The 21,598-nt window shown below is 41.2% G+C and overlaps 3 protein-coding genes across 6 annotated transcripts in view; 1 reads left to right on the forward strand and 2 right to left on the reverse strand.

Moving 5' to 3' along the window:
• The window catches only part of ACAD11 (acyl-CoA dehydrogenase family member 11), a 33,995-nt gene extending 16,092 nt beyond the window's left edge, over positions 1-17,903 (forward strand). For all 3 annotated transcript variants that reach the window (XM_055708697.1, XM_055708696.1, XM_027814833.2), the window contains exons 14-20: positions 11,363-11,429; positions 12,925-13,010; positions 13,205-13,276; positions 14,152-14,306; positions 16,152-16,268; positions 16,720-16,829; positions 17,345-17,903. In XM_055708697.1, the coding sequence (XP_055564672.1) occupies positions 11,363-11,429; positions 12,925-13,010; positions 13,205-13,276; positions 14,152-14,306; positions 16,152-16,268; positions 16,720-16,829; positions 17,345-17,459 (722 nt within the window). In that variant the 3' untranslated portion in view covers positions 17,460-17,903. The remainder of the gene's footprint in view (positions 1-11,362; positions 11,430-12,924; positions 13,011-13,204; positions 13,277-14,151; positions 14,307-16,151; positions 16,269-16,719; positions 16,830-17,344) is intronic.
• Positions 1,491-11,356, reverse strand: ACKR4 (atypical chemokine receptor 4). The gene is made up of 2 exons (XM_005445878.4): positions 6,426-11,356; positions 1,491-3,554 (listed from the first exon to the last, which is right to left on the reverse strand). Exon 2 carries the CDS (start codon positions 3,545-3,547, stop codon positions 2,474-2,476), a length of 1,074 nt encoding a protein of 357 aa, XP_005445935.4. The 5' UTR covers positions 3,548-3,554; positions 6,426-11,356; the 3' UTR covers positions 1,491-2,473.
• A 1,211-nt stretch (positions 17,904-19,114) lies between the features above and the next one.
• The window catches only part of DNAJC13 (DnaJ heat shock protein family (Hsp40) member C13), a 55,525-nt gene continuing 53,041 nt past the window's right edge, over positions 19,115-21,598 (reverse strand). For both annotated transcript variants that reach the window (XM_055708692.1, XM_055708691.1), the window contains one exon: positions 19,115-19,966. In XM_055708692.1, coding sequence (XP_055564667.1) covers positions 19,869-19,966 — 98 coding nt within the window. In that variant the 3' untranslated portion in view covers positions 19,115-19,868. The remainder of the gene's footprint in view (positions 19,967-21,598) is intronic.

Consider the following 21,598-nt stretch of genomic DNA (forward strand, 5'->3'; position numbering starts at 1 on the left):
AGTTGAACTGGATTTTCTTATACTGTACTTCGCAGAGAAATCAATGTATTTGTACCATAAGTAGTATAAGTCCTTGGTACTGTAGCACTGTTACGTTTTCACCAAAACATACGTGACAACAACTTGAAAATCATCATTCCCTGGGAGTCAGGAAGCCAACTAAATACAGTGAGGTGCCAACTGGAGTGAAACTTGAATGTTTCATTTATGTACCTTGTGAGAGTGGCAGCTACCTGATACACGCTTGTGCAATACCTAGACTTACCAGAAAATAGGGCTCTCTCTTTCCTAGTACTGCAAAACGGGCAGCAAAAGGTGTCATGGTATCTTGTCTCTTGACATGAGAGCGTTGCTTAACTGCTGGCTGCTACCTTTGCTCTGGATCAGTGTTTCCCAGCTGTGCATTGCGGTTCCTAAGGTAGTAATAGGAAAGTTTGTAGGAGGTCACACACAAAAATATTATTCATAATATTACTTATGTGGATTAAAAAAAGGAGAGTAAACATAAGAGAGTAAGCATGATTTGGTTTGTCTTATTTCTGATCAAAATAACTAGGACAGTCAGGTTTGCATAAAGACAGATGCTTAAAAGGCACCGTGATTTCAGGAAGATTGAGGAACACATACGTGCAGCTCAGAGTCTCCTTTTCTGCCTGGTTGGTTTTTTTGGTTTCGGAGGGTTTGGGGTTCTTTCTTCCTTTTTACTGTGAGTGGGATTTTAGGACCTTGGGCATTTGGGAATTCCAGAAGCCTGGCAGCCTGGTCAGAATGTCGCTCTGGGTGCAACCACTCTGTATTTGTGAAGACAAGTCATAAATCACATATGGAAGGAGTCAGTTCCTTTGTGGAATGGGTGCTTTGCATGTCTACAGTAAATCCAGTATGGCTTAAATATGTCAGATTTATGGTGTATGTGTAGACCATCTGTCAAGCGCTTCTGACTTGTCTGTTCACGCCCTAGTACTTTGTAAAATACTGGGCAGAAATTCTGTAAGCTTTTGCCACCCAGAGAGAAGAGGCTTGTGCTGTGTTTATCCTACTGTTGTTCCTTGTCTGTCATTTTAGAGCTTTTTCTTCCAGTCCATAACTGTGTAACTAGCAACAGTGTCTAGGAATGAGACACTCTTGTTGGCTTTCATAAGCCATAGATCAGGCATTTTTTCAGAGCCCCTGAGGTGTTTGAAGGCAGGGACAGTATGTTGTAATAGCACTTTTTTCATCTTGAAAGCTTAGCATGTCAATATATTTTAAATGCTTGCAGACACTCATGGAAAACTGCTGTTTTCCTGGCATCCTTGCCAGGACTTTGGCAGGGGACGACCTTGGTACCTCTCCATGAGAAAACTGTAAATCCCACTGACCATGAGCTCCATATTGAGTCAGAACCTCAATTGTTCATCAAGTAAGCCCTCCAGCTTGATAAATTGATAAATGCCTGTGAAGAGATATGTCAGTATCTACTAAAACAAAGACAAAGGCACGAATAAATGAAAGCGTACTTGTATTCTTTGATTTTATTTTATCTCCATATATTTTAGCAGATACAGTTGTTGTAGTGTTTGATTCATTTTACAAATTCAGACTAGAAATTCCAGGCCCTGTATCTGAAGATTAACTTAACTTTTCGTTACATTTCTGCCAATGCTTTAACGTTATTTTGTATATTTGACACTGGGGTAGCATTTACAGAGATCTAAAATGTGCCTCCCACGGGGTACCGGGCTTGTTGAAGTTTAGAGTGAGCCAAAAAGGAGAGGTTAAAGGTCATTTTTGGTAGTTACTGAGAAGGATTTACTGTTCGTTGGGGAGGATATTGTTGTTGCTATATGTATGCGGAATGACATACAGAATGGGTTTTTTCTCCTCTCTCTCAGTTCTCAGCCATGAACTTATACCTCACTTCAAGCTGCAAAAGTATATGGAATGATAGCAGAGGAAAAGAAATGGAACTGACTTATTAGGCAAATGTGCGAAAGTTTTACAGAATAGTTGGAGAAACACAAGATTATTAATTTTTGGTACAAAAGAATCTGTACTGCTATTTTATTACTGATGGTTCCTTTTTCTGTTTTATGTAGATGTTTGCACGTGTACAGATTGTTCGCTACACAGCTATTTAATTGCCTGCTACTGTGACACTTTTAAATTTACATCTTGGGATTTTTTTAGGTGTTTGGGGTTTGTTGTAGGTTTTTTGGGTTTGGGTTGGTTTTTTTTCTTTTCTTTTTTTTTTTTTTTTCCCCCTACTAAACAGCTCTAGTAGTTTCTAGGAATTTCAGGATTTAGTTCTTGCCTGATGCCTAATTTTGATCAATATGTTCCACTTGGAACTGCACTGTACTGTCTTGGCTAGTCTGCAGGTTCAGAAATTCATCTGAAAGTTGAAATGCAGTGAAAAAGCTGCTGAAACAATACCACCAGAATTAGTAAATAATTCCCTTGGTTATATAAGATAATGAAAGTAATGGAGATGCTATATAGTGAAACTAATTGTTTCTTCAGTGTGGTCTTCATAATTCATAGAAATTTCTTCAGGTCTTCCATTCTGTTGTTGTCTTCTCCAGTATCCATAATTTTTTGCGATTTTCATAATATGCATTTTAAAAGAGGCACCCAGAAAGGCATAGAGAAGAGGGTTCAGGCAGGTATGAAACAAAGCTATGCTCTTGGTGACCTGGAGTGCAACATCTATGGTTTTGCTTGCATCACAGTCAGTAATCAACATGTAGATGATATCTATGGCTCGCCAGAGCTTAACTATGTTGTAAGGTAGCTGGGTGATAATGAAAGCAGCCACTACTGCCAGCAGAACCATAAAAGGTCTAGATTTTTTAACATTTGCAGATCTAAAGATTGCTCGAGCAGTAGCTGAATAGCAGATCAGCATTACTAGGAAAGGAAGCAGAAATTCCAGGATAATTTCCAAGATTTGAATGGTTGCTTTTAAGAGTGTTTCCATGTTCATTGGAAATACAGGAAGGCATTCATTCCTGTCATTGTGTTTCTTGACTTGATTAAATATCAGTTCAGGGATACTGAGGAAAATAGCAGACAGCCAGACACAGATGCAGGTAACACTGCAGTGTTTACCAATTCTTCTATGACTCTGGGATTCGGAAGTGGCCTTGTACCTATCCACACTGATACAGGCCAGGAACAGCATGCTAGAGCTGAAATTCATGGTGTACAGAGAAGAAGTGAGCTTGCACATTGAGTTTCCAAGTTCCCATCCCTGCACTGCATTTGCAGCCCAAAAAGGGAGTGTAAAGAGCAAGAGCAGATCAGCAATGGCTAGGTGCATGATGTACACATCCGTCTTAGTCTTCGGTTTCTTGCAATAGGCATAAATTGCAACCACTAATGAATTTCCAGCAACTCCAACAGTGAAAGCCAATGCATAGAACACAGGGAGAAATAATTTACTGAAATTTCTCACATCACTCTTTTCACAGAGAAGCTCATATGTATTGTAATCTGTTACAGAGTTGAGATAGTCTTCTTCATCCTCAATCCAGTAATCGGTTGAGTTATTCGTATCCCAGCCCATGGCAAAGCTACAAGACACAAGAAAAAGCAGGGAAGAAGGGAAGACCAAACAAATAATACTGGGTTTACATTTTAAAAATTCTGTTGAAGCCTAAATCCCTTGCTCAAGGTTGCTTACACATTTTAAGTTTAAAGAAGTTGGATACTGAGAATACATTAGAGCTAGACAGTGATGGAGGCAGAACAGACTGTCTCACATTCTTACATCAAATAGGGTAACTGACTACATCCGCACATGCAATACAGAGTAAAAGGGATTAAATTTAAATGTTTTCATTAACCTTAGTGTTTGAGATTGCAAGGTGCTTGGAGTGCACCTCACTGGTCTCCACCTTTCAGTTGAGGAGCCATCATTGCTTAAACTGCTCTGATGGAGTTACGTTTAACAATATTAATTGCAAAATAAATGTGTACCTTTGTAGGGTTGAAATTACACCTTCCTCTCTACAGCCTCTACAAAGCAAAGATGTACCAGCTGAAGGCTGTAAATGCTATTACAATAGAGTGCATAAGGAATACTAACAGATTAAAGCTGAGAGGCAAGCAGAAATATTCTGTGCCTACCGTCATAAATTTTGGCAGATCCGGGATACGAGTGTAACATAGGGAGAGTGTGCTTGCTTGTTTCTCAGGCACACATATACATGCCTGTTACATAAAGCACAGCAGTAGAGTCAGTTGCTGAACAGCAGTAGAACAAGCTTAGTTTAGTCTCCATCCCACACAGTGAGCCATGCCCATGTGGAATTTCATACAGAATCAAGTTGCTGTGGGTACACTGCAATTTACAGCTGGAGAGTTCTGAGGATATGTCAGAAAGGAATCTTACTGCATACAAAGCTGCCCGCAAGTACCCAAACAGCTCAGAAACTCTCCTGTTTTTCATGACAAAGTACTCTGTAAACAACTAAGGCTCTATTCTTGCTGCCAGCTTAGGGTTGAAGTTTGAGAGTTCTTATCTTCAGATAAGTCTTAAGCAAGTCATGTCCTACGGTATTCTCTTCTTTTCCTGGAATTGTGTTCATTGACTAATTTGCTGAAATTCTTTCTGTTGTCAACTACAGTCCAGCAGTGCCCTGTTTTCTTGAAATAAATGGGATTAAGATTTCTTAACAGCACTAGCAAAAAGCAGCTGAGAATTAAAAGCACATCCCCCTTTCTCATCATCTGCAGTGTTTCGGAATTTGAGGCCAGCGTTTCTGAAAGCAGATTCTTATCTGCTATTCTGCCCGAGAGCTACAGTTTGGCTTTTTCAAGCTTCAAAAGTTCCAAATACCATTTCTGTTTTTCAGGGTTTATATGAAGGGTTGGCAAACCTTTATTGTGAACAGTATCTCTTAAAAAAATGTTAATATATTCTGTCTGGCAGGAAAAAATGATTGATCTTGTATTCAGGGATGCAGACCAATTAAATAGAAAGGAATGAATAATATCTACTTTTGCTTGATATTTATTTTTCGGCAGTGAATCTGCAATCTAAATTTTTTTTAAAGTGTGTTAGAAATGAACTGTTTGGTTTGGCTTCATCCTTAATGACCTCCTTGGATTACTCGGTTAACATTTCAAACCACTTCCCATTAAACCTTAAAAAGGATTACTTTTATTTTAAGTCTTGTAATCTGTCATTTACTGCTGCCTAAACGAGGTGTGCAGAATGGAAAAATACAGCAATTCTATTTATTATTGCTGCGAGAGATGTCTGTTCTATGCCTAACAAGCTATTTTAGCAGGATTTTTCAGCATGGGTAATCTTTTGCAGCTTTATGGCACTTTGAGGAGAGATTCAGAGATCAGCAGCAAATTTATCTTTTTTTTTTTGTTGTGGAAGAGAAATTGCTGTAGGGAGAGTTTAATCCATTTAGCCAAGATTAGAATTAAAATAAAAATGAAACTGAAAAGATTTGCTTGTGATCTAAAACACTTATTGCAGAACCCATCTGGGAATGCTTAATCAAATTGTATCACTGGCAAATTTGCTTGAAAGACAAACAATAAACATTTCGGTGCAAACTTCAACAAGTCTGCATATCGCAAAGAGGTTTGGCAGTGGCGAGGAACATACTCTGCTGCCTTGATAGGCTTTTGCCTGACCTGAGTTATTGACAGAAACAAAGTTACCTAAATTCTAACCGCTGAAATTTCTCCCATAAAAACACAGTTATGTTTTGGCTAACATACCCATTCATGTTTGTCATTCCTGTTAATCTTTTTTCTGGGGCGCATGTATACATGCTCATTACATAAAGCAAAGCAGAGTAGTGCCGTGGGGTGCTGAACGGTGCTGGAATAGGCTTAGTTTAGTCTCCATCCCACACAGTGAGCTGCCTTAAGCCTATGTGGAATTTCATACAAATTGCTGTGGGTACAGTGCATCTTACAGCTGGAGACTTCTCAGGATGTTATGCACAGAAAACATTCTTATTGCATACAAAACTGCCCGCAAGTACCCAAAACAGCTCAGAACCTCAGCTGTTTTTTTCAAGTAGTGTTTTCTAAGAGGTATATTAATAGATATGTTAACAGACAGCCTGTATGTTTTCTTGCAGAATTACTCCAGCCTTACATTTAGACACAAATTCATTGTTTCTGTGTGTTTAAACTTGACAAGGGATTTTATGAGTATTCATATACAACATTCAACATGAAGTTAATATCCCAGTTTAAACAGACAGGGTTTTTTTTTCTTTCATGAATTAAAGTTTTCTGTTCTTCTGCTAAACAAATCTAATTTTAAGACTGGAAATGAGCATGTGCCTTAGTGAAATGATGTATTTCTGTAAAGCCAACTTAACTACATTAAATCCTAGCTCTTCTCTATGTAAACAAGGTAAGTATATCACACATAATATACAGAGCAGTAAATATTAAAAAAAACTAACCTCCTTTTGTCAGTAGACTAGTAGCCGGTACTGCAATAGAGATGTGCTTCAGTGAAATGATCTGAATTGGTCTGACACATTGCATTTTGTCTTCAAGCACCACACCCTCATCTGGAAGTCAGTTGCACTTTCATTTTGGCTTGTCAGTTAAAAAAAAAAAAAATAAAAAAAATAATCTGGCTTTCCTGGAAACTTCTCATGTTGAACACATACATTTCCTACATTCCTCCCTGTTCCAACCAGAATGTGAGTGGAAGGTCAAGACTCTCTTACTCTTTCACTGTGGTGTTGGTTGTTTTATTCTTGAAAGTCTAAATATTTTTTTTACATCATCAAAAGGCTTTTATCAACTCAAACATTTAAAAGGTGAAAAGGAGAGAAAGAAGGGGAGGTCTGCCTGGGGCAGAGTTACCTGTAGGGAGTCACTATATTTTTGCCTCAGGGGACTACTGTGCATTTAATGGCTGCCTATATAAGGTTTTAAGGGATCCTTATATTCCCTTTTTAATTAACTTTCTAGGGGATACAATGGAGAGATGAGGTTACTTTTTCTGAGATGGTGAAGGTTGCTGTTTCAGTATGTGGTACTAAACAAAACCAGGAAGATGATAGGGAAAAGATGTGAAAGCACATGGTAAATTGGCAAGCAGAGTATAAGCAGATAGTCCTGCACCCTGTAGGTATTTTTGTTTTATTTTAGAGGAAAGGGAAGATGAGGAAGTTGTGCCATTTACATGCAGACATTAGCATTTCTGCGCTGAGGCATGAATCTACCAGTGCTAAGAATTCCTAAAATGACTGGATCTTGCTTAAATTTCCACAGTCTTTACAGCTTCAAATTGGTCTCTTCTGCAGAGTACCTTGTGCAGACTGTCAGGAGCCTTCCATGGTCTTCCAGAGCTTTTATTTTGTTTGAATTATCCTGTATCCTCTAGCAGTCTAATGAGTTTCAGTAAATGCAATATTGAAGGCCAACAACAGAGAGAGATTTTGAGCAGACAGAAGTCAGGTTTTGCTTTGTGATACATTGACTAAATGGATGCACGTGCCATGGGTGGATTAGCCATCTGTGTTCTTCAACTATTTTGGAATGTGTGAAAGGAAAGGTTTTTCAAAATGGGCAGCTAAGAATGTAATGGGCAGGCGTTTCCCACATGCTTCTATCTTCATTTGAATTCACAACAAGAAAGAAAAATGGGTTGGAAGAGGCATTGGAATCTAGAGAAAGAGTGCTCCTAATATTTCTGAAATGTGTTTATCCTGAGTTATCACAGTACTTCACAGCAGCAAATAAGACATTTGTGTTGCTTCCAGCCCATCTGCTTCTTGCAGGTCCTATCATTGCTTAGATGACTGAGCTATATCTCTTTGCGATAGGTGAATCTCTCAGTTCTGAATAGGCTTTGTCTCAATACGGTCCCCCACAAGACAGAACAATCGGGCTAGGACTAAGAAAGCTTCCAGGGAAATATCTCCGTGTGTTGCCTGCAGAAAAGAAGACTGTGTTACCAGTGCCTGAGAGGCCCTGTGGCCAGCCTGTAGGAACGCTGTTCATGTAAATCTTGTGCTGTTTATTACAGTGCCCCAGCTCCTTGTGACTTTGCAGGGTGCAGGGAGGACAGAACCTTCCAGTCAGGGTTCAGAAGTAATACTGTTGTGTAGTACTACATTTCAGTATATGGCCCTATAGGCTCAAAAATAATAAACATCATAAAATAAGTAAGAGTGAATGCAGCATGACAATGGATCTTGTTTAACAAAGAAGGACTTGTGGCTGTGTAAAAGTGGGATGAAGGTGAGGAAAAAAAGATGCTTAAACTCAGCAGCTGCTCTCACTGGCACCATCTGAGACTGTGCGCCCTCCTGGGAACAGTTAGCAGCCACATTCAGTGGCAGGACATAGCCCTTGCTGATTAGCTGCAGAACCCCAGCACTGACTCTGTCTTTACCGGTTGTAGCAAATTTGCTTGCAGCTACGTTATGATCTTTGTCATATGTGAACCAGATGCTCAGCAGCGTTATCTGGAGAAGATGAGATAAAAATGTGGAATACATTGTGCTAGTGGATAGAAATTACTGCAGGCTCTTGGGGTGTCCTCTTTGCTCCTTCAGAAGATTCCCATATGACAACAATCAATACCATGCTGCCATCCACCCTACTGCGTCCGGTTTCTTCTTGTAGGAGAGTCCAGAATATGTGTTTATCAGTGCCTTTCTAGGAAGCTGCCAAGTCTGTAATGTCACCACAGTCCTCTGATCTTTAGCAGAGTGAGGTAACCCACTGGGCTTACCAATGCAGCAGCCAATACGGCAAGAGTCATAGTTACTCTGAGCATTCATGCAGTAGACGATCCTGTCTTAATCACCTTAGACAAAAATTTGAAGACTGGACACTGAAAAATAGCTAATTAGGCTGCAAGAATTAAGTGCTGTTGGCTTCTGAAACCAGGTTATATGGCAGCTTCTTTAAGTAAAGGTTGTACTGTCCGTCTGTGCCACATTTAGTATTCTCCACCAGAAGGAACCTGTGTAAGTTGGTTGTGTGAGGATCAGTAATCTTAAGCATATTACACCCCCTGACAGCAAAGACTAGGCTTTTAGTAGGATTTTGATCAACCCTCTTAGCACATTGAAAAATATAGTCTTTGCCTATGTAGGTGCCATGAAGAGTTAAAAAATGTAATACATTAAACTTATAATGTTTCCCAATGTAGCAACATTACAGTTTAAAAGTTTTGGATAGGTTGTGCAGACATATATATGAAGAAGCTTCTTAAAAAGCTTATCCATATGGAAATATGTTTAAAACTGACCTTCTAAAATCTCTATTTCTATTTGGTCCGTTGTGCATTTCTTGCAAAACTACTGTCTTAACTCCTGCCAAAAAGTCAGGCTTCGCTGACTCTTCTCCCCCATCCTCCAGCAGCTTCTTTGAATTCCGTAAGTGTTGTAAAAATGCCATTTACGAATCAGAGGTTTATTCCCTCCAGGCAGTCTGCATTTCTTCCAGAGCACTGGAGTCTGAAAGACTGAAGTCTTGCATTAGACCAGAGCTCTTTCTGGTGTTTATGGGTCAAAGCTGCATAAAACTTGCTTTAGGTTTTCAGGACTTTAGAGTCTAAGGGATGCCTTTGCTGTGTTCAGATGGGAAGAAGCACATAGAAACAGAGGTATTAATTTGCCTTCCAGAAACTAGTACTAATGATTTAGAGCATCTAACCAGATGTCTATCTCTCGGTGAACTACTCTCCAAGTTCAACATGAAAGCTTCTTTGGATTTTTTTCATACAACACGGTGAAATTTGTCTTTTCTTGAAGCAGGGATGTGGCTTGAGGATTGTTTACGAAATAGTTTGTGAAGATATTCCAGAAAGTCAAAATGTCTTTTGTTGTAAACATCACTTCAAGATAAATGTTTAGAAAATACCACTTTTGCAATTCTTTACCTTCTGTGGAAAAGGAGAAGAGTTAAATACCCCTTAAGAGTTGTAGCATTTCTCTTTGCAGGACAGTGCGTTCCAAAGCATATGTTGTGTTATTTTGGGGTTGGTCACGCACTTGTAGTTGCCCAAATGAGCCAACTGTTTGAGAGCTACCTCTGTTTTTTACCAAGCTGATTTACGTCCTCCCCCCCCCCTTCCCCCAACCCAGCTTTTCACTCAAATATTTTAGCTCATGAGCATTGTACAGCTCAAGGGCCACGAATATAATCCCACTTCAATAACAATGGGTGAAAAGCATGTTGCAAAGTTTTGCATATCGCATGTTACAGGAAAGTAAACAGCCAGCGGTCTGGCCCACAAAACAGGCAGTGTTTATCAGAACGAAATAAATCTGTCTCCCGCTTCCCAGCCATCACTGTGACTGTGTTTAGGAGGAAGTAGCTCAGCTCAAAGCCAGGTGGTTGTATTGTTTAGACCAGATGTTCCCAAACCTTGTGATAGCAGCTGCCAGAGAAGTTAAAAAATCATCTTTGTTTCTGACCTCAAAACAAACCCAGTTGGTGCAGATCAAATCTTGAATTGTATCTCTGCAAAGCTTGTCATCTGCATTGAGATAGCAATAAAAAAAATACTGTTTGTTACATATGTCAGGTGTAATCAGGTTTTTCCCAGGCTCCCTAGCTTTGTCATCTCTGTGAGACTTTGAAAGGAATGAGAGCACGCTTTGGTACTAAGAAACTTTTAAAATAAAAGGTTGCGAGGATTAAGGCTCTTGGAAATAAGATGCCATTTTAATTAATGGTAGAATCTTCTTTAGGGCTTGTACATTAAAATGTTAGCTTTACGCTACAAAGACACGTAATGTTATCAATGCCTTTAAGTGCTGGCAGATTATTTTCAGGCAATGATTTCCATTCGGATACTTCTTTGGAGTGCAAACTAAAATTATTTGCATAAAGGGGGAAAAAAAACATTCATTCCAGAGAATTTACACTGAAGTAGTAGCAAAGCCATCATCATAACCCTTTGACAGCCTTATTTGTGTAATTTGGTTATATTGTGGTCAGCATTTCATTCCCACATAGATCCTCCAGTCTTTATAGCTGTAAGAAGGTTTACTTTTGAAATGGCAACATCTCAGCTTGAGGTGTGCTTTGGTATCACATAATGGAGAAAGAAGTAGTTAAATTCCATTTCAAACACCTTCTTGTTCTCTTTTCATAGGATTAGATGATGGAGCTGGATCCTTGAGGATTTGGATGTTTGGTTTTTCATTGTTCCCCTCCTCACAAGTCAATTCCCTTTTCCATGTTAAGCAAGAAGGTGTATTTTGTTTGTCTGATTACTCGGAGTATGAACACTGAAGTAGATTGCATGCTTTTGCTCCTGTGTCATGAAAGGAAGGGAGTAAGATTTATTCGTATGAAACTTCATTGGATCCTACATTGAGATTTTAATATTGAAAGCTATTATTGTGTTTGTGTTTTTTTTAAGGTGCTGGGAATCCAAATTGCAAAGTTGCAATTGTAATGGGCAAAACCAAGAACTCCTCAGCATCCAGGTAAGGATTCATAGGAGCGTGGAGAATTACCTAGAACTTGTTCCCTGGAGGAATCACTGCTTGCAAAAATTTTGTTAAGTGAAATACCATGAAGTGCCTTGATCAGTTGGATGTGCTCATGAATTACAGGGCGGTTTTAAACCTGTGCATGTGTCTGTTACTGACCAAGCTCCTGTTTTGCCACCAGCTGCTGCTGACTGAAGCCTTTCAACCTTACCGCTGTCACCAGCTGGCGTTGGCATGCTTCCCCCCTTGCACTGGCACTAGCTCTAGTGTTTGTTTGTGCAGCTGTGTGATGAATTGGATCAGGAAATTTTGGGGGTTCACTAACTTTATGTTGGCCACATTATTTCTATTCTGCATCAGTTGTTCCACCAACAACTATCTCTGGCTTGCAGTTTATTTCCAGAATGTAGCATACAAAATAATTAACAAGAGGAAGAATCGTGTGCTTAAATGATAAAAACCCCAAACTTCTGGGGTTCCTGAATGGAATGAGTACCGGTGGTACATCAGAGACCTGAAGGTATCTACTGTTTTTCACAAAGTTATCTGTAGGCGTAGAAAGTTAAGTTTGAAACATGGGATGCTTGTTCTGTGAAGATGTGGGAGCAGACAGCATTGTACATCTTTAATCAGACCTACTCATTCCATTCCTATCTGTGTAATATAATACTTCCCTCTTCATGTTTAAAATAAATGTTGTTGTTCAACTCATTACCAAACTAAAATTGCCTTTTACAAAAACCTACGCAAATGATGAATAAAATGCTTCGTGACTGGTTCCATTAAAATCACGCAGCTTGTAATGCAAAAGAAGTGGAACTTTTATATCTCTGAGTTGGATTTTAGCCCAAATTCCACTGATTAAGTTTTTAGATTTGGCTAGGTTCCGTTGACAAGTAAACACTAACTTACTTCCAGCCTACAGCAGGGTTTGTGCAGCAGCTGTGCAGACAGTGGCATCTGTAAAGCTCTTGGAAGCTGAATGCAAGTTCTTGGAGGGGATTATGTGATACTGCACTTGCTAGGACTTGCAACTGAATTCAGGGACCTGAGATGTCACCTCCCGTTCTGTGTGACTAATAGCTGACTTTAAATATTCTGAAGGAATTTAAACATTGGGATTTTTTTTCCTAAACTATAAGCAAACCAAGATGATGATGATGATAAACATGTTTTGAGAACAAAAACGAAAGGTGGTGGTGAGTGTGGGAAATTGACTGGGTGATGCAGAAGGGACAGAAGCAGTATTTTTACAGTTGTGGTGCATTAGATGCTGGTGTAGTACCTTTTAACTCGTTGACTGGTGATTCAGGGAGTGTTGAAGCATGCATGCCACACTGCATGCAGGCAGGGTGGCTGCAGTCAGTAGAGATAAATCTCAGTATTGGCTTTATGTGATGCTAAATTGAGGATAGAAAATAAAAGTGGTGGGAGGGGACAGAAGGGAGACTCAAAGTTAATCATAACGTGTGCATTTTGTCTTGATCAGGTACAAGCAGCACAGCATGATTATTGTTCCCATGGACACACCAGGGCTGAAGCTGATAAGACCCCTCTCAGTGTTTGGCTACCTGGGTAGGTGGTAACATTTATCACCTATACGTGTATTAATTTGTTAGTACTCTCAGAAGCTGCAGTAATACTAATAAATATTGTACATGAAATAAATGAGTGAAATGCATGTAATAGAAGAAGAGTTAGGAATTGAAGACCCATATTGTTGTCCTCCTCCATTTTACCCTGCTGTTGTGTCTTCTCTTTCCCTGTAGATGAGATCCATGGAGGACATTTTGAGATACACTTTAATGATGTGCGAGTACCTGTCTCCAATATAATACTGGGTGAGTTTCAGTATTAATTCCTTTTTAGTAAGTACAGTAATGAGCCAAGTTTTATGAAATGGTGGTTTATTTTATGAACCTGCTATGGTCAGTTGACTGCTATGGTCAGTTGAGCCAGGGTCTCAAACACGTGAGGGGGAGCCCACTCTTCCTTTAGCAGTCTACCTGCTGCTTGAATGTAACTTGTTCAGAGCAGAAAGGTAAAGGAAGGAAGCAGGGCAGCTGTAGCTGTCACGTGCAAATCACTTCCCTGAAGTAGAGCAAACCAGAAACTGTCAGTGGCATTCTTTGTCCAAACTGACTTCTCACAGACTTTACAGACTTCTAAAAAGAGTGTTCTGCTGTAGTCCACGGCTGTCCAAGCCTGAGTGCCTACAGACTTAGCAGAATGGAAAAAAAAGGAAGGAATGAGCAGGCCAGCACGTGACCTTCTGCAGGGAGAGCTTTGCTCTGCTTCTCTCACTTACTATAAATCCTGATTTCTTCTGTCTCCTCTCTGCTGTTTTTATTTCACTGAAAGCTTTCCGGAGTAGCCTTAGGACCTGGAAACCTCCGAGTCTTCCCCCCAGGTTCTCATACCTCATACCAGATCCCATGGATGTATTTTTCAGTTAAGATTAACATTTAAATTAAAACAGGTAAATCAAATCCTCTCAGAAACCATCTTAGGAGTGTGCTTGGTGCTATAAGTGCTACTAACTGTCTGTCAGTACAGATTTAGTTGGAGTAAAAAACCAACAGTTCTGTAAAGTGTAAAATAAATTTTTAAGAAGATTGCTTCTAGCTCTGGTGCTCTGAAGCCACTTCTGCTCAGAACCGTGGATCATGTCAAGGGGCAATTGAGTCTGCATGTGCCTGTTTTTCTTTCCAACCAGGTGAGGGCAGGGGCTTTGAGATCGCTCAAGGTCGGCTTGGGCCAGGCCGCATTCATCACTGCATGAGGTCCCTCGGTGCGGCTGAAACAGCTTTAGAGATCTTGTGCAAGCGCGCAGCACAGAGAGAGACTTTTGGGAAGAAACTGTATCACCATGTAAGTATGTTCCCTCTGTCTCAATTCACGTGCTCCCAACATCACCCTTTGTTTTGCCCACACAGAACGTTGTGACTCTGGTGTGCCCTAACCTTGAATTCATAATGCTATAGGTGGCAAAGGAAAAAAATCCCAGTGCGAGAATCCCATTTTTAATTATAACCTGCAGGATATTTTCCCCCCTTGCAATGAATTGGATATTCTTTGCTGGATTTGAATAAGGGTTTTGTCATCATGGGGTTTTTTTCTGCTTTCACTGATCAGTTTGGACAGGTATTTTTTCAGGCATACAGGTTATGTTTCTGTAGTTAAAATGTGAATTCACCATTTTCGTGCATTGATTTTGTCACCTAGACATCTATGTTCGTGCTTACCAGAGACACTCAAGGGTCTACATTTGACTAAAAGTTTTACTTCTCTGATGAATTATTTGTACTTACTTATGGAACTACAGACCAAGCCAAGGCCATGTGGGGATTTTTGGTCTTATTTTGCTCTTGAATTGAAATACTGTTTTTTGAGGGAGAGCTTGCAAGAATAATAAAAAAATGACAGTCTGCTTTTTATAGAACTGTCAGCATTTAGGAGTTGGCCCATCCCATTTCAAGAGTTCCTCAATCTTATCCAAAAGCTAGGATGACTTTATTGGAAAAAACAAGTAAAGGCAACGGAAAGAGGAAACTGAATTAGTGTCTGGCACAGGTTATAGAAAATTGTTTGTACAGATCCAGAGGGAACAATCTTACATATCCATTTTCCAGTCATGTCATTGCCAAACTTCCATTCACAACCGTAACCTAGAATTAATGAGTTGGATGAGGTGCACTCTTGTTTCTCAGAAGCTCATAAATGTAAAACCAGTGTTTGACGGAGCCACAGGCAAGACCTGGAGGCCAGCTGCATAGGCCACGTACATTCTCCACAGCTCTAGGATAGCTAGAAAGAGGGGATGCTGCCTTGGCTAACAGGCTGACTCGCCACCGCCCATGTGGAGTTAGTCACAGCCCTGGGAGCTGTTGGCAGAAGTGTCTGAACGCCTCCACGCAGGTTCCAACCACCTTTGCTGGCATGGGCTAAGCTCAGCCCCCAGACTTTGCACTGAAGCAAGTGCTGAGCATTAGCTCGTGCCTCCTGCAGCTGCCACAGCTACCGCATCCACAGTCTGGCAGGAGCGTGAGCCTGAGGCTGGCTCAGGCTCCAAGCAGCTTTCGCACGGACAGGCAGCACACGTACTTTTTTTTCTGCTGGGGTTTGTTGGCTGCAGATGCGGATTAGCTAAGCGGAGCAGGGAAGGGCTGCCAAGACTGTAATTTTGGATCAAGTGAGCTGCTGATTTGTCATCCACGTGAACAGACAGATGCAGCAGGTACCACCCTGCAGCTGTTCACCAGTAGTTCAAGCAAAACACAACCAATTTCTCTCCTCTTTCACAACTACCCCTCACCCCCCAATTTTTGTATACTGGGGCATGTTACACAGAGCGGGTTGTGAGTCATGGTACTGGGTAAAGGAAAGCAGGGTGTAAAAAGCAGGCGCTGAAGGGCTCCAGGAAAATGGCTAGCAGTGCGTCTGACCAGGAAATGAAAGTGTGCCAGAATGGGGAGGTCTACCCCTTTTCACTTTTTCCTGCCAGGAAGAGAACTGCTCTAGCTTAAGTATTTGTCAGTCAAGTGTTCTCTTTCTTTTTTCCTCATTAATCAGAGCACATGGCAACAAACTATCTGTGATTTGCACAAGAGCATCTCTAAGTGGCTGAACCTGCACATGTGGAGGAAGAGGGCCATCTTCACCCAGGGATGCTGGGAGGCAGGGACTGACTTTATCTGTTGGCTTTGGTTTCCGCAGGAAGTTGTTGCCCACTGGATCGCTGAATGCCGCCTTAGCATAGAACAGGCTCGACTGCTTACTCTAAAAACAGCCAGGAAGATCGACACGTTGGGCAACAGAAGAGCAAGAAAAGAGGTAAAATTTCTTTTTGGCAGCCGTAGGCTAAGACTTGGGGGATACAGTACCTCTGCATTCAGCTGGTCGAGCTACAAGCTAAAACATTTTTAAACATGATTCTTCTAATTGTAGAGTATAACTTCATGTTGAAAAGAGGCAGCCTTAAGCTGTGCTTTTGATTGTCACAGGATTAGAAAGTGTTCTGTTTAAAACTTTGAGATCAATGTGATAAGGTATTTAAAAATTGAAGTAGTTCAAGAATTGCTTACTTGTCTCAACACAATGAGATAGCTCTGGGTGACTGGGAACATTTTCACCTTACCCAGGGAACAGAGACAGCAGAGCTCTCCTCAAATCCAAAGGGGAAGGAATGTACTGTGAGATACCAATCTTCAGAAGCGCTGTTAAAGAGATATATATTTTCACTTGCTTGTGAAACTGTCACCGGTAATGTGAGTTCTCACCGCAGGTAGCCATGACCAAAGTGGTTGTCCCTCGAGCTGTGCTCAAAGTCATTGACTGTGCAATCCAAGTGTGTGGTGGAGCTGGAGTTTCCCAGGACTTTCCTTTGGCTTCTATGTGAGTAAAGAAAACTTACCTGTAGAGTCCAAGTATTGCTTTTAAGGAAAGTTGGTAACAGTAGTACATCTCTTTCACCTCAGATAGCCCAAAATAATGGTCCGTATACCTTTCAGCTATAAAGGTTAAGACAACTGCTTTCATAATTCAACTCCAGTGCAATTGCACTGCTTTACTCTTACACCTGCCCTGCCAAAAAACCACCACCGCCCCACAAACTGAAAACTGGCACTAGACCTAGTTCTTATCAGCAGCACAGAGAATCTGTTTCTAAAGCTTAGTATTCTCCCTTAGGGCCTTGGGGAGAGGCAAGCCTTTGGAATTTCCAGCCCACACATCTCAATCCTGCCGGGAAGGTTTTGCTGTAATATCTCCTGTGTGATAACAATAGTATCTGTGAGAAGAGCTAAGAGGGTGGCTGTGGCAAAAACAGTACTAAGAACTTCTGCGGTCAGAGTGGCTTGCTGCTGTGGCACGATTAGAAATCTACCCCTAATTTGGCTCTTCTGACACAGGTTTGCTTCTATACGGACCTTGCGCGTGGCGGACGGGCCGGATGAAGTTCATCTCTCAACAGTTGCAAAGTTGGAACTACTTGATCAGTCCAAGCAGCTAACTGCAAAAATCTAATGTCAACATAAAGCCATCTGAAATGGTTGGAAGACTTAGAATTTTGTTCCGTGCAATAATGTTTAAGGTAAGATAGGATGAATATAAAAACTTGATTCTAGCTTGAAGCAATACCTATTTGCTCACTTTAAGTACAGTAATTAATTACAAGTAATCAGGAGTATAGTAATTTTAAATTTTTTTTAAATTTTCACACTTTTTAAATTTACACACTTTTAAAAATTTGCAGAATGCCAATGTTAAGACCAGAATTTGTCTGGGTTCTTTATAACATGAAATAAAGACTGTTTTCAAAGAGGCCTGAAGTGCTTTATTTGCTCTGAGCCAAAGCCGCCTTTGTCCTTTTATTGTAGGCAAAGCAGTTTTGATTTGGCAGTTTCACCCCATTTTGTTTATTGCAAGCTAGGATAAACTTTTGTTTTTTTATTAAATGAGACTTAAGCACTTCGGTTAATGCCTTTCTTTTCCCTTTCCAAAGCTCACCTGCAGTCCCACACCTTCCTGCCCAGCTCCTGCTCTGAGCTGCCACCCCTTGCACTAATGCTATGCTCAGTCCTTCCCCCACCTCTCCTCAAGGGAGGCAGGCTGGGGTCAGGGTGTAGCTGTTTGCCTGCTCCTCCTCACTTTTTACTCCTCTACTTGCTTTCTCCAAATAAATCTTCTCACATTCTTCCTTAGAGGTGCCCCTTTTGTGCATCCTCACACAAAGTTGTCTCCTGGCCCCAGCTGCTCCCATTCTTTCTTAAATACATCTAAGCACAGGCAGCACCTTCCCCTCTGAGGGACTGAGTTTTGGCTGGAACCAGCCGGGACCAGCCCAGGGCAGTTCACGGCCACCTCTGCTACCAAAACAGGCTCTGCCATTTATGCCCAATACACCTTTGTGATGTTCTCAAAGGTCAAGAGTTTCTCAGCTCTGCTCCTGTAATGACACTCTTTGACATTAATTACAAGAACTTCGCCGTACAGTAACAGCACCAGGCAGCTCCCAGCATACTGTGCCGGCAGTAGGTCTACTTCCTATAAAGTTAAGACAATCACTTTTCAGCTTATAGGGGGTTGATCAACAATTATCTTAAGAATACAAGCTTTTACTTCTTGCATGAACAAACAAACCACCCTAGCATAGTGCTGGAGCTTGGAGAGAACACGCCGCCTTTGGCTCCATCTTCAGGATGAGCCTGCAGCCAAGTGTTCATCGGAAGGGTGTCCCAGCTAGAGCTGCTGAAGTCAGTCAGGGTGGTTAGTTTCAGAGTACCTAGAACCACATGCTTCCCACAAATATGTTTCTCTCATCTCCGTTCATTATACCTAAAACCAAGATTATAATCTCTTTTTAGAAAGCAGTAATTCTTGTTTGTATTTCCATCCATCTTAAGTTTCCTCTTGCTTCCTGCCTGGAATGCTTCTTAAGAAGTCAAGAACAGCAGCAAGTCAGTGGCTGAAGTGCATTTCAAGTACAAAACAACCTGTGCTGTACCACTACCTGTGGTTTAGGAGTCAACAGCCTGGAGCAAAACATCTGCACGCTGTCTTTTGCCAAGCAAGAATGCCCAGGAATCCTGTTTAATCCCACTGAAAATTAAGGTCTCTGGCTCACCCTCATTTCCCACACCTTCAAAGGACATCTACATAAGAACACCACCTTTATCTCATTAACAAGGCTCTTAATTCCCTTTATTTTAAAATTTTATGTACATATGAATGATCTGTATAATGTACACTCAATATAGAAAGTTTTTATATACTGGATAATGTATAGAACATTTCACAATTACACTAATTTCTTACATAACATGTCAACTTTAAGGTTTTTTGCTGAAGCTTTGTCAATTTGGTCAAGCCAGTTATACATATGAATGTCTAAATCTGTTTGATCTCGGGGAAGAAGATAATGTTAATGATTAAGGACATCAGTGAACTGGTGCAGGGCCAAACCCTTTACGTGTCATGTTCAATGGGAGTGATCACATCAGACCAGGAAAAGGGATGCCCTTTCGGGGGGGGGGGGGGTCAGTGAGGTCAAAGTGATTTTAGCCCAATTCCTCTAGACTGTAGCTCAACTCCAGTCATGCTAATTAATAAAATATAAAAACTAGGAAAGTTTGATTCACAGTCTTGTAAACAAATACAAAGGAACAAAATGTGCTTACGTACGACAAGAAAAAAAATCTTGTGTACCCATTTCAGTTGATCCACAGAGTGCTTTCTTGTATTACAGTGTGATAGATAGTATCACCAACTTTTTCCTAAAAAAACCCAACAAAAACAAAACAGTCATAGAAAAAGGAATAACACTGTCATAAACACTTGGAAAGGCAGTAAGTTCACTTCAATGTGTCGGAGGAAAGTGCTGTTCCTCATCACTGGCCTGTCTGCCTTTGTCTCTTTCACAAGGATTTCCAGTCCTTAGCTGACATCTCCCACTTCGTTGTCTACTGGGGGTGGTACACTGGGCATTACAGATGACGTCGTCCCTGCAGTAAGGTAACCAGCAACTCCAGGGCCTTTCGGGAAGAAAACAGAACACTGGTGATTAGTTCTGAAGCTAAGGAACGACTGCACAGCTTTATTCCCTCTGGTAACACCCAAATCATCCAGAGTCAGCCAGACACATTAAACCAAGAACATTTAACAGTTTTCATTTAGATTCTTTGGAATCCAGGAACACTAGGAATTAAGGCATCTTAGTGGACTGAGTAGCTTGTGGAAGCCATTCTCTGACTTGCTTTATTCCTATTTATTACCAAGTAAGTTACAAAAGCACCCCGACCACCACAGTTACCCATCTGACCTTCCTCCATGGAAGCGGCAGTAAAGAGGGGTGGCCCTCCTTTGCTCGGGAAAGAACCTGCTGCCAAGGTGAAGTGATTGAGGCGTGCATTCCACTGCTGGGCTCCACATCTATGCTTTCAGTGTTGCAAACGTTTTCCCAGCTGTATATTTAAAGGAAGCTCAACAGGCTGCCCCATGAACGAGCCGAACTGCCTTATGCTTGTCTAGGCAGCTCTTTGTGCCTTCAGTTAGAAAAAGTAACAGCATTCCCAGGGTGCACAAACTACTGGAGATACAGAACTCCTTCCCATTAATAAGTCTCCATGACTGTTACTACAGGGGCAATCAGGTCCGCACTGCAGACAAAGCCCCTCTCCCTCAAAGCTTATAGTCCTATAGAAGCTTTCCACAAATAGACTAAACTCCTATTGCGGCGTGAGGTGTTTCAACAGCAACTCTTACCAGATCAATGGCTGTAGAAAACTGCCAACTTGCAGCATGTTCCTGCATCAATGCAGTGATCAGCTTGGTATGAGACCACCAGCCTACAGTGCCGATCTTTAACATGGTAAGTTCCGCTGGGTCCTTTACCCTCCCCCCTTATGTCATCCGCGCTGAGTTCTCCCAAGTTTACTGCTCCTTCATGCCCCACCCTCCCCTTCTCACACCACAGCCTGGAGCCAGAACATCAGAGCATGGTCTGTCTCCTTACAACGAGTCCTATACTACTACTGCAAGCAGGAGAGCAAAGCAAGCAGTGACTTTTGGTAAAAAAAAAACAAAAACAAAAGCCAAGCTCTCTGGCTTCAGAAGGTGACTTCTCTTTGCCAGCCCATCAGTGGCACTTGTGAAGAGCCAGACCCGCTGCTACATGTCCTAGCACCAAAATTCCACTAGTTCTCTCATTGCTCAAACTTTTCCATTCAGAAGTTTAGTTCACCTGTAGCACCAGCAAGTCTCAGCCACTGCAGTTGTTAGTTTTCTGCTCCTGTGTGCTTGAAGGCAAGTTTATCGGCGTTTTGCAGTTTGGGACCGCAAATTACAGTTCTACGACATGCACCTGTTACTTGGAATGCAGCAAGTGCAGCATGCATTTTGCAAGATGGTATCTACCTGCTTTAGAGAGCTACACAGAAGTTAGCAAGCTGCCTGGCAGAGCAGATCTAAAGCCCGCTTCTCAGGTGAAGGGGACTGCTGCCAGTTAGAAGGGAAGGAGAAGAGACACCTGAGGGAAGAGAAATAGGCAAGGGAAGTTTCAAGGGAAGTGCAAGTAGCAAAGCAATTTGAAGCAAGACATAAGGCAGAATACAAGATAAAGCAGGTTAAAAATAAAGCTTGTTGTTTAGTTTTCATCTATACTTTGC

This window comes from Falco cherrug, chromosome 4 (genome assembly GCF_023634085.1).
Source record: "Falco cherrug isolate bFalChe1 chromosome 4, bFalChe1.pri, whole genome shotgun sequence".
Lineage (NCBI taxonomy): Eukaryota > Metazoa > Chordata > Aves > Falconiformes > Falconidae > Falco > Falco cherrug.